The sequence below is a fragment of the Talpa occidentalis genome, unplaced genomic scaffold, assembly GCF_014898055.3.
Source record: "Talpa occidentalis isolate TD23 unplaced genomic scaffold, MPIMG_talOcc4v2.1 talOcc4.6, whole genome shotgun sequence".
Lineage (NCBI taxonomy): Eukaryota > Metazoa > Chordata > Mammalia > Eulipotyphla > Talpidae > Talpa > Talpa occidentalis.
The window spans coordinates 94,559,738-94,572,563 of record NW_023604972.1 but is presented as its reverse complement, the minus strand read 5'-3'; the positions used below and the strand labels follow the sequence as shown (position 1 = coordinate 94,572,563).

General features: G+C 36.1%; 1 protein-coding gene across 2 annotated transcripts in view; it reads right to left on the bottom strand.

The window, feature by feature from the left end:
- ZFYVE16 (zinc finger FYVE-type containing 16) overlaps positions 1-12,826 on the bottom strand; it is a 45,003-nt gene that overhangs the window by 25,165 nt on the left and 7,012 nt on the right. For both annotated transcript variants that reach the window (XM_037530814.2, XM_037530813.2), the window contains 5 exons: positions 9,652-9,760; positions 6,723-8,968; positions 5,390-5,486; positions 2,704-2,865; positions 123-271 (listed from right to left, as the gene is read on the bottom strand). In XM_037530814.2, the coding sequence (XP_037386711.1) occupies positions 123-271; positions 2,704-2,865; positions 5,390-5,486; positions 6,723-8,968; positions 9,652-9,721 (2,724 nt within the window). In that variant the 5' untranslated portion in view covers positions 9,722-9,760. The remainder of the gene's footprint in view (positions 1-122; positions 272-2,703; positions 2,866-5,389; positions 5,487-6,722; positions 8,969-9,651; positions 9,761-12,826) is intronic.

The window sequence follows — 12,826 nt, the reverse complement described above, 5'->3', positions numbered from 1 at the left end:
ATACATTTCCTATCCTAGGAAGCTCAGAACATTAAAAAAAATGTACTCTTAATAATCACACAAGGAATTATCTACAAAATCAAATTTCACTAAATTAGCAAGTCGTTTTATATATTCCTTACCAAGGGCACATCAGGTAAAAGAGGACTAGAGTCTTCTGTACATCTTTTAGTTCCAGATGATAATTTCGTTGTATCTGCAACTTCACCATTGGGCAATATACCATCTGCAAACCATACTCTCTTCTGTTCTTTGGAGCATAATCCTAGAACTGGCATAAAAATAAAACTATTTTAATGTGGCAATATTGCAATGATTTTAATACTAAATAAATCAGAAAACAGTTCAAAAGCTTTTTGTTATTCACTGGCAAGCGTGCATTGCCAATGTGTTGCAAAATCTTTAGTGATACATCTAAATGTATCTAACTGTAGATACATTTAACTCATGAGAAGGCAGGAGTAGCTCTAGGAATCACATACCAAAATGAACTGATAGAAATTATCCATTAAGGAAATGGGGAGGATGGAACAGACCAGAGTTTGGCACATAAGGAAAAACATGTAAACAGAAAGAGGCATAAAAAATCTTTAAAAAAGGGGCCTCCCCAGTGGCACATTGGTTGAGCACAGCGGTTGCGAGGCTGCCCACAGCCTCTGCAGCGCCGGTTTGATCCCCGGCCACTGGGTGAGGGTCCCACATGGCGCGCAGACCTCTCCTGCTGCCCGCTGCTCCCCTCAGCAGTGTATTTTGTCAGTCTGCCTGTTCTGCTCTCCGCTCTGTCTCTCTGTCTCTGGTGAATTCTCTCACCCTCCCGCACTTCTGACTGTACCCAGTGCTTGTATAAATAAATAAATAAATAAATCTTTAAAAAAAAAAAAAAAAAAGGAAACAAAATCATATATACATTGGACATCATTTCTTTTAATTTCTTTAACAAGAGAAGCATAACATTGCTCTTACGTAGACACTAAACTTCATTGCTCTCTAGTATACTTCCCAAATTTGGAGGAAATAACTAAAAATTTGTTCCCCTGTACTACAAAGATTCAGAGGAAGGTTATGAAAATTGCTGCCAGATATCTGAGAACATAATACAGATAACAATGAAAAAATTGTAATCATATGTAATTTTTACAATATGGATAGACATTAAATAAGCTGCTTTTCTTGGATTTGTAATACTTTTATAAAATAATAATTTAGGATGTTAATAAGAGATTATGTAAATGATTTTTAAAACAAATTTATTCAGGCCTCCCTGGTGGTGCAAGGCATTAAGCATCACACTATGAAGCAATCCTCAGCCTCTGCAGCACAAGTTCGATCCCCAGTCCGCCAGGGAGAAACCCACATGGCGAGGCAGACCTTTCCTGTCTTGCCCGCTGCTCCCCTCGGCAGTGTATTTCAGTCAGTCTGACTGTTCTGTTCCCCACTCTGTCTCTGGTGAATCCTCTCGCGCCCCCCCCCCAGCATCTCTGGCCTGTACCCCTGCTTTTGTATGCATAAATAAATAAATCTTTAAAAAATAAAACAAAACAAAATCTTTAAAAAAAAAAACAAATTTATTCATATGTAGAGCTTTAGTATACAACCATATATGCTGAATCTCCTTATTTAAGTTACAATAAATGGAAAATAGCTATTAAGTGAAAGATAAACTGTAGTCCAAAATGTGTCCAAATGTGCCTTCAACTGGCATTGATAGTTATTTCTAATCTGTTCCAGACTACAGGTTTCTCCTGCTATCCAAAAGTATAACATCCCTTCTTGGTATAATTTGGTAGGTTCTTTTCAGGGTCTGCAATGCTCAAAAAATTATATATGAATTAATGGTATTCCCAGACCCCAAAAATAATATAGTACATCATACCAAATAGTAATGTTCTACTTTCAGAGAGTAGGGGAAATCTTTTAAAAATGTACTTGGGCTTTACTCAAGATCCTAAACTACAAGATATGAAAAAGAAAAGGGAGCCCTAAAATTTTTAAAAAGTACTTTTTATTATGGTAAAATATACATTTAAGGAGAGGGAGATAATCAATTGTTTGCCTATTGTCCCTCAAATCCAAGTCCATCCTTTTACATGGTGGTGCCCTTTGATGTCAGGCTGGCTGTTTGGAAAGTACAACTCCCAAACCCCCAGGTTTTTGATAATGTTCAGCCAGTGGTAAGCCTGGTTGGAGACTGGAAGGTGGGAAGAGGATGAATTCATTCTGTTTCTAGTTCCTCCCAGGATCTTTGCAGTAGCAGCAGCACCAGATAAAGCTCCATGCCCATGATTTTCAACACTCCTAATAACCAACCCACCCTGAACACTCCCTTCAGTGATCTGAACACAAACCCTAAGAAGCCCTTTGATGGTTTTAGTATGTGCCACATAGTGTTCCCCCAGAAGTCACAGCACCAGTCATCTTCCACCTAACTCCTGAATTCCAGATCTGGGAACCAAGTACCTCCTGGTGTTCCTGTGCTGAGCCCTAATAACAATGTCTATCCTCTAGGGGTAGTGGTTGCTTCTTGCACTTACTAATCTGAGGCACTTGAGCATGCCAATGCCCTTTTTGTTCTTCCCTGTTTACATTCCTTCTGCTATCTAGTCTGGTTTCTCATTCCTCACTAGATCTTGTCTACACTAGAAAATACTTATCTTATTTAATAAGTTATCTTTAGTCTAAGACAAAGCAATTCCTTCTAGTTACCTTCAACACTTGGTTGTTTAAGTGCTGAGATCGGTAAAGTTGTAGGTGAAGGTGTACCGGATGTTTGAGTCTCCTGAAGAGGCTGATTAGTGGCACAGTCATCAGAATGAGTGGATTTAAGATTAGAACCAGTTGGACTCATCATCCGTTCAAATGCCTGAGCTATAAAGGGGAAAAAAATATTAAAATCTCACATTTTTGAACTTTAATGTAAACTGTAGTATCAATGACTAAGAAAGAAAAAGGAGTAACACTTGGCAAAGATAAAATCTTTACTTTAGCTGGCAGCCCTCCACTTCAGTATAAGTTACCAATTAGCTATTTCAGTATTATATTTGGCATATGTTTGATATCTACCCTAAGTCTATTTACAACACAATTCAGAGTGAATCTTTGAAGACATGTATCTTATCACACCATTTCTGTTTAATAATCCTTTAAAGGCTTCCCAACTGGAGTGAAAATTTAAGGTGTTTCAATGCCACATAACCTTATCTAGTCTATATCCTCTGCCTTCCCAGTTAGCTGTCTGACCTCATCTCTCATTGCAAACCCACTCACAAATTATGAGCCAGCTACCAGGCCTCCTTGTTCTTTAAGTCAGGCAAGTACTCCTCTAGTTTAGAATCTTTGCTCTTAATTCTTTTCTCTGTATAGAATGTTCTTTCCATAGGTACACATATAATTTTATTCTCTCATTTCAAGTCTCTGCTCACATGCCATATAAAGCCTTACTCTCTTACCATCATTAATACTACCTTTTGCCAACAATCTGTTACTATCTATTCCTCTTACATTCTTTTTAGAATATTATTGCCATCTGATAGTCTCCTTGTTTGCTCTTCTAATCTCCCCACATTCATTAAATCGTAAGTTCCAAGAGAACAAGGACTCTATTTTGTTCTCAGCTAGAGCTCCAAACTGCAGAAGCATGCCTGAATACTGCTGAATGATTTTTCATTCAAATGACATGGAACAGCACTGGCAGTTCTTCTTTTGGCATTTCTCCTATAAATGCTGCCACTGCTAAAATAAACTTCCTCAAGTACCACTGAATAACAGCACTCTCATGAAATGGTTTCCACTAACCAAATGAAATCCAAACATCCTACTCTGGATTTCAAAGTAATTTACAACTTGCTCCAAATCTCCTAACGGTACTCACACACATGCTTCCTTCAAAACTTACACATCCTTAGCACACCTGCCTTATTATCCAAATTCTCTAATCAATCTGTCTTCTAGTCCTTCAAGGACTTTGTCTTACAGCCCTTTAGTTATCTTTCTCTTCTTTAACAACACTGTTTAAATGATCACCTATCATTTTCAACCTGAAAGTTAATGTTAAAATAACTTTATGCTTTCTTGTGGTGTATCAACTAATGATACAGCCAAAATAAAACTTACAGAATAAAACAGGTAAATGAACAAATTCATTCAAAAAATACTTTGATAAACCAAAGCTTGATCTCAATATGCCAAGTAAGTCTCTTCAGTATGACCCCTCCTGAATGCTTACAGTCAGAATGTTTTAATGCTTACTTGAAATGATGACCTATCAACTCAATACTATTCAAAATCCTCATAACTGTTTCATTTACTTTCGAATTGGGGAGAGACACTTATGTGGAAGCTTGCTCTAACAACACCAGAGTTATCTTCTAGGCTACTGAGAAAGCAAAAGGAAAAAACAAAACTACAAGCATTAAAACTGACCTTTTTATAAAAAAAAAAAGGTACAGTTTGCAAAGATGTATACTACCTTCCAGAGCAGAGAGCAACAGCAGAGAGTAAAGCAGCTTACCTGAGGCTAACAGACTCACATCAGAGCTTTGTGAAGAATTGTTGAAAAAATTTATCTTCACTCAAAAGAGAAAAACAAATTATTATCAGGTATTGTCCTGGCTAACAGGAAGCAGTGCTTGAGTTAGTGCACAGGCCTGGTTTTAAAAAGTCCCAAGTAATGATTGCTGGGAATTAAACGGTCAACAAAACTTTGAAAATGCCAAGTAATCAAAAGAACAAACATGTATTTGAGGAAAAAAAGGTAACATACACACAACTGTAAGAACTCAAGTAAGACTCTCAAGATTATTGCTGATAAGGATAGCTAGCTAGGGATCCAGAGAAACAATGGGAAACACATACAAACAGAATTTTAAAATTAGGAAGGGAAAGAAATGAGACAAAAACATGCAAATAGCATGGCAGTCCTATGAATTTGTCTATAAACTCATAAACATTACTACCTTTTATTCCCACTTTAGACTGTAATTAATTAAAGGGTGGGAACTATTACCTTCCCTTATGCTGGCAATATATAAGGCTGAATGCTACTTCCTGGTAGGTATTCTACAAGTGTTTACATTAAGATGATGAGGATGACAATAATGACGACAAAAACAAATAGGCAGGAAAAATGCAGCATTTAGGGACTTTGGTACCTGTTCAAAGTTAATGAACTGCCACTCCAGAAACTGAATGCTTCCTTTCCACACTGGTAGTATTAATTGTGAGAGTGGAACAAAAAGAAGAGAAACCAAGCCTTGGGATGTCCCACCTAAGCCAGATAAGTCAACACTAGGTCCTCGCCTTAAGAAAATAAAGAAGTTTATCTTTGTCACAATCCAATTGTTTTTAAGATATATTCAATTACTGGAAGAAAATATGTCAGGTTAATACTCACCTTTATTAATAGTCTCATAGCAGACTACACATACTCTTGCTTCCTTTTCTAGATACTGTAATTTACACTTCCTATTACAACAGACACCACAAAATACCTATAAGGAATAAAACAGAAAATTAATTTTATTTTTTAAGCATATTTAAACTTACTAGAGGCAGGGAAAGGACAGTCCTAAAATCTAATTAACTAAAAACACTTTTCTTATTATACAAATAACTTGTCTAATCACCATAATTATAGGTAGTTATTAAAATGATTTTTTTTAACTAGGTCAGCAATTTAAAGTCATATCTTTGACAAGGAGAATTTCTTGACATCAATCCTGTCCATGGAAAGGAATAAAAATTTTCTTTTGTGAGGGTCTCCCTGGTAGTGCAAGAGGTTAAGACGCAGCCTATGAAGCTATATGCAGCCTCTACAGCACGAGTTTGATCCCTGGCCACCCAGGGAGCTACCCACACAGCACAGCAGACCTCTCCCACCTCACCCACTGTTCCCCTCAGCAGTGTGTTTCAGTCAGTCTGCCTGTTCTGTTCCCCACTTAGTCTCTGCTGAATCCTCTGACCCCCCCACACCTCTGGCCTGTGCCCCAGTGCTTGTATGTATACATAAATCTTCAAAAAAAAAGTTTTCTTTAGTGAATAAGTTTATAATTTAAAAAGTTTTCTATGGCTCTTTATATAAAACTTATAAAAAGCAGGCAGCTCTTTCTGCCTGCATGCTTCTATGCAAGCATCTTCTTCTCCCTTCCTTTCTTTTAATAACCTTTTTTGGATATTAAAAAGAACCTTTAAAAGTAGAATGTTACTATTTTTCAGAGAGAGAGGTTGACTTGAAACCAACCTATACCTGAAAAATACTGGATAAAAAATGCAGTGCTATTTCTAAAAGCAACTCTTCATAAATAAGTTCATAAACAACTAAGAATCAGAATGCAAAGAAGGTCAGCTTCCTTATGCAAGTCAATATTTTTCCTCGAGTGTTTCCCTTATCTAAGTATTAGCTGCAGAATGTCTTGCTATTATTTAAAGATAAAGGGGCATCCATTTGAATTTGGAACATCTGTGACATATTAGTGAGACAAGAACAAGTATTATTAGATTTCCCAAAAATTTGTAGTTAATGTGCCTCATTTCCCAGTGTAGAATACCCATGTCAACCCTCAATCAACCCGTAAAATGACAATGCATTATACATATCCATGTAGGTAAAAAACAATGATTTTAAAATAGTTAAATCCTTTAATCATCTATTCATCAGGGTTTTTTGTGGCTACATTAAATTTTATTTAAAACATTTCAAAATAAAAAACTCAGAGACTATAACTTACTTTCCCACAGGCTCGGCAATGGTGTCGCCGTTTTGTAAAAGTAAATCTGACTTGGCAGTTCATACAGTTTGGAGCTTCTGAATCAGGAACCCAAGGAGGTTGTTTCTGGCCCAAAACCAGGCCTTCTTTACAAGTGATTGCAGGTCGGGATTCTTCAGTTGCAAAACTGGATCCACCTTCAAAATTACTTTCTATATCAATGTAATTAGAGTTGAAACCAACCTGATGATCAGTTGTAGAATTTGCAGTACAAGTGGTTGAAGCAACAGTATTTGCTATGCTGGGCTCACTTTCTGGCATATTTGGAACATCTGGTTTATTTGGTTCCTTTGAACTTCTTGTTCTTGATGGAATACTAAACAATTGCTTAGGTCTAGCCCCTCCAACATTAACAGATTGGCTGTTAATATCAGAGACTGATAATTCATTTGTAATTTCAGACTTACTGCTAGATAACTGTTCAATTGGAACTGAGCTTTTTTCCTCTAAAGAAAGGTCACCATTTTCTGTTGTTTTTTGTTTATCAACTGCCTCATAAATCATATTAACACCAGGACTTTCCCCAGTAGCTCCTGCTTTGGCATTGAAATACGTATTATTGATGTTCCCATCATCTAAGCCTTTCATATCTATCTGATTCATCTGAGTTTTTGAGACATTCACATCTTGTTCAAAAGACTTCATGTTACCAGTCTGAAGATACTGTTCTGTCAAAAAAGCATCAAGTTCAGCATCACTAATTAATGCACCACTCTTAATGCCTTCATCAATATTAAAGTAATCTAAGTCTTGCCCATCAATACTGTTTGAAAAAGTGAGATCTTCACAATGATCAGGAGATTCTGGGTCATTTGCACCAGAAAGTTCCATTTGAGCTTCTGCAGCAGTAGAAAAATTGATACGATCTGGGTAATCCAAAGATTCAACTGTGCCTACTGTCTCGTCAGGATCTAACTTTCTGTCCCCTGTCTTCTCACTTAGTGGCTCGTGAATCTTTTCACATTTTTCCTGTCTCAAAAAATCAGCCTCCTTCAATTGCTCCCCACCTAGAATAATACTTTTCGGTATTTCTTCATCCTCAGTTACTGTATTTTGTATATTATCTTTAGAGTCATTTTGAGTTAAACAATCACCATGAGCTTTACTTTCAATTAATGATCCACACAAAGACCCAGGCACTGGAAGACAAGACAATGATGAATAAATATTTTCGCTTAGAACATGTAAAGTTGAAGAGGAATCTTGGGCTATATCTTTATTATCTTTAAGATCGGTACTTCTTGAGTCTTCTTTTGCAGACTGTTTTATAAATATAGCAGTCCTATCTTCCTGAAAGGAAAAATCATATAATTTGGTATATTCATCTCCTGAATTTGATTCATTAAAGCACAAACCTTCATTTTGTGGAAGACTGTAAGGCAAACCACTTGTGCTGTCTTCTTTTAGGTATTCTGTGGCAGCTGTGACTGCCATATCTACTTCTTCTTTTACCAAAAAACCATCAGCTTTTATTTCACAAGGCTGGTTCTTGGGCCGTAGGTGGTCTTTGGCATCAAATGTTTTGGAACTTTGTTGACTCAAAGCAGATGGCATGTTGAAATCAACAACTGGTTCTAACTGATTAGAAAACTTATCTTTTAAATTTTCTTTTCCATCATAATTATATGAATCTGAAAGTGTTGTATCTACTTTTATATCCAATTTTTTAGTTCCTTTGATTTCTCTACTTTGCAACTCAGAGTTGGTATCATTCTGTTCCTCTCTGACAGTATTATCGCCATGGCCTAATGAAGAATCACAAAGAGTTTCTGACACTGAAGATAAATCCAATCCAATCAAAGAATCTGCACTAGACTTAAAATCATCTGGCAATAGTTTTTTAATATCTTCTTCACTATTAGTTACATGAACTAAGTTACCCATGTCGCTTATCAGATCACAGACAGGTTTACTACATCGTCCCATATATGAAGGTTGGATTTTATCTGAAGTGCCACCATCCACAGAAGAAAGAAGATCAAGTCCTGTAACATTTTTTTCATTTTGTACAGAAGTTAATCCCTCGAGAGTTTTTTCATTTAGGGAAATCTTATTTGTTTCATAGCAAGTATCAGATGAGGCACAATTAATGCATTGCTGATCCTTTGATAGCAACGTAGTTAGTTGTGAGGAAGCCAATTCTGAAGAGACTGAACAATGATTAGAATCATATGCATATTGTGCCTCTTGAAGATAATCTTGTTCATCTAATTAAAACAGAGATATATGTTAAAGAGACCCAAATCAATATTATTACAAAGATGCTAAGATTTCCAAACTAAATTAAGAGCAGAGATAAATTCATCTCTTACAAAATGGTAATACGCTATGAAATCATCTTTATTTGTATTTAAAGTACATGGGACTTTTGTTTCTAAATACAGATGTCATGCAGTGATAGAAAGTCCATTCAAAATAATTCAGTTTGCACTACAAAAACCTGACTAAGGAAGAGTTAAAAAAACAATCTATTTTATTCTGTACTCCAGTTTCCTAGTCATCATTCTAAGATGAGAAAAATACCCTTTTTTATAGTAATAAAATGCCCATTTACCTAAAGCTTTCAAGTTCCTTTTAGTCAGCTCACGTATTTATTTCAAAGGTTTTTCTTTTAGCTAAAATTGTAACTGGAGAGAAAATTCTAGTTTCCTCTAGTTTTCTGGCTATTGGTTCATTCAGTATAAGAATAAACTAATATACTAAAATGAAATTAAAAAGTTATATGTAAGATAACATGTGACCAGAATTGAAGGCAAATTTTGTTGAGTACATTGTACTGGAGATAAGTGAATTACAAACATATTAAAATTTCATTATTTCAATAGCAAATAAGTCATTCATTAAAAATAAACAAAATTCCATTAGCGATAAAAATGAAAAATCAACAAACCTGGATTCTGTTCAAAATCATCAAGAAGTCTGTCCAAATCACTGACCGCTGCTTTAAAATAACTGTCCATTCTACTTCTAGGTCTATTCAGAATTTAATTCCTGTATGTCTAGAAAATAGAAAGTATAATTCATTTAACTGTCTAATATATAATTATGCCATCTACTGCATGCCAAGAAATTTAGAAAGTAGATACAAATAAAATTTAAAAGTACTGCATTGAGGGGTCTACAATTTAGATGGGGAAATTGACTATATATACAAAAATGACATGAAAAACACACTCAACAATAATTACATAGATAACCCATTGTAAATTTTAAATCATTTATCTGAATAGCTCATGGGTAAAGAAGAATTCATAAAGCTAAAAATGGTTATAGGTACCATCAGTTAAAATTTTGTAAAAACTAGTGGGATTCAGCAAAATGTTAGTTCAACAGCTACTTAGAGCCTTAAGATGCTTAAACTAGAAAAAAGACTGAAAACTCATAAGCTAAGAACAGAAGTTACAGGAAAATTGATTCTAATGTACACATAAAGTATTCTAGAGTTTCCCTAGAACAACCACTACCTAAGTGAAAAAGAACAAGGTTGGAGGACTCATCCTCTAATTTGAAGACTTACAACAAAGTTACAGTAGTCAACAGAAAGTAGTACTGGCAGGGCCTCCCCTGTGGCGCAGCTGTTGAGCGCTGGGTTGCAAAGCTGCCCGCGGCCTCTGTGGTGCCAGTTCGATCCCCATCTGCTCCCCGGCCACTGGAGGAGGGTCCCACATGGCGCGCAGACCTCTCCTGCCGCCCGCTGCTCCCCTCAGCAGTGTACTTCGGTCCTTCTGCCTGCTCTGCTCCCCGCTCTGGCTCTGGTGAATTCTCTCACCCTCCCGCGCTTCTGACTGTACCCAGTGCTTGTATAAATAAATAAATAAATCTTTAAAAAAAAAAAAAAAAAAAAAGAAAGTAGTACTGGCACAAGAAGAAACAAGCAGATCAATGGAACAGAAGAGACAGCCCAGAATCAGGTCCACTCAAGCACAGTCGACTTGTATTTGACAAAGGGGCAAAGGCAATTTGAAGAGAAAGGACAGTCTTCTCAGCAAGTGGTGCCAAAAATACTGAACACTTCCATACAAAAATATGAACCTAGATACAGATCTTATTGCTTACATAAAAATGCATTTAAAACTGTTAATGGATCTAAATGTAAAGTATAATTTCATAAAACGTCCAGAAGAAAACATAAGAGAGATTCCACAAACTTTAGATATGATGACTTTACTGATTCCTCAAACAAAAAAATCAGTAAGTTCGACTTTATTAAAATTAAAATTATCTGCTCTGAAAAAGTCCCTTTTAAGAGACTGAGAAGACAAAAATTGAGAGGTAGTATTTGCAAAACACATATGTACAAAACAAAATCTACAAGAAACTCTTAACATTCAATAATTAAAAAATAAGCAATGCTGGGGCCCCCCTGGTGGCACAGGTGGTTGAGCGCAGCGCTATGAAGCTGTCCTCAGCCTCTACTGCATGGGTTCAATCCCTGCCAGCTGGGGAGATACCCACATGGCGCAGCAGACCTCTCCTGTCTCGCTCGCTGCTCCCCTCAGCAGTGTATTTTGGTTGGTCTGCTTGTTCTGTTCCCCGCTCTGTCTCTGGTGGATCCTCTCACCCTCCCGCACATCTGGCCTGTATCTCAGTTCTTGTATGGATGAATAAATAAATCTTTAAAAAAGAAATTTTTTTTAAAAATTTTAAAAAAGCATGCAATTTTAAAAGGGCAAAAGCTCTGAACAAAAGAAGCTCTTCACCAAAGACGACATAAACATAGCAAATAAGCACATAAAAATAAAATCAACATCATCTGTGTTTAGGGAATTGCAGATTAAAACAATGAAGTATCACTTCACATCTATTACAATGACTAAAATCCAAAATATTGACAATAACATACACTATGAAGATGCTGAACAGCAAGAACTCCCATTTATTGCTGGTGGGAATGCAAAATGATAGTCACTTTGTAATGAGTTTGACAATTTCTTACAAAACTAGTCTAACCATATGATCCAATGATCACACTGCTAGCCCTTTATCCCATTGATTTAAAGATTTAAATCCACTAAGAACTTATATTGAAAATTTATAGCAACCACATTCAAAACTGGCAAAATTTGGAAGCACTCAAATTTTGTCCTTCAGTCAGTGAATGAGTAAGTAAACTGTGATATATCCAAACAATGGAGTATTACCCAGTGATATAAAAAAATAAATTATCAAGTTACAAAAAGACATGAGCAAATCATAAATGCATAGTGCTAAGTGAAAAAAAAAAACAGTCTTAAAAAAAAATCTACCAACTGAAAAAAACAATCTACCATCTAATTCTATAACATTCTGCAAATGGTAAAACTATAGAGACAGTAAACACATAAGTGGTTGCCCATGGTTTGAGTGCAAAGGGTTGAAAAGATAAAGCCCAGTGGATAGTTTAGTGTGGTGAAACTATTTTGTATGATACCATAACAGTGATATAAGACATTAAGCATTTGTCAATACCAACAGAACTTTACAAAACAAAAAATAAACCTCAACATACGCAAATTAAAAAAAAATTTTAGAAGGTCTAAAAATTTAGAGAATCTCAGAATGAAATGCGGAATGTGGCCAGAGTCTAAATAAATTACAAATGTATAAACCAACCTTACTGAAGTACGTGGAGGAACAAAGTACTACCTCTGGAAAAGAGTAGAGTCTGTAAGACTCAAGGCAAAAGGACCATGTGCATTGTATTCTAGTTGATACAGCTGTTTCCTGTGGGGGTACCAGTTAACAATTCTGAAACCACCTGACATTGAAATGGATGGCTGGTAACTGAAATCAGGTTTCTCACTGTTGGAAGGGAAAGTTATATGTAAGGAAGGAAAGAAAGCTAAAATAATTCATGTGGTAATGCATGTACTCAATGGAGATATCAGAATAAATATGTAATGTTTAGCTTAGTCAGATGGCTACATAATGCTAATTTTTTATTTTAAGTATCTATAGATATCAAGAATAAATACACTATTTCAAACCTCTCTGGTGGCGCAAGGGGTTAAGATGCAACCTATGAAGCTACCCACAGCCACTGCAGCACGAATTCAATCCCCGGCCAGGGAGCTACCACATGGTAC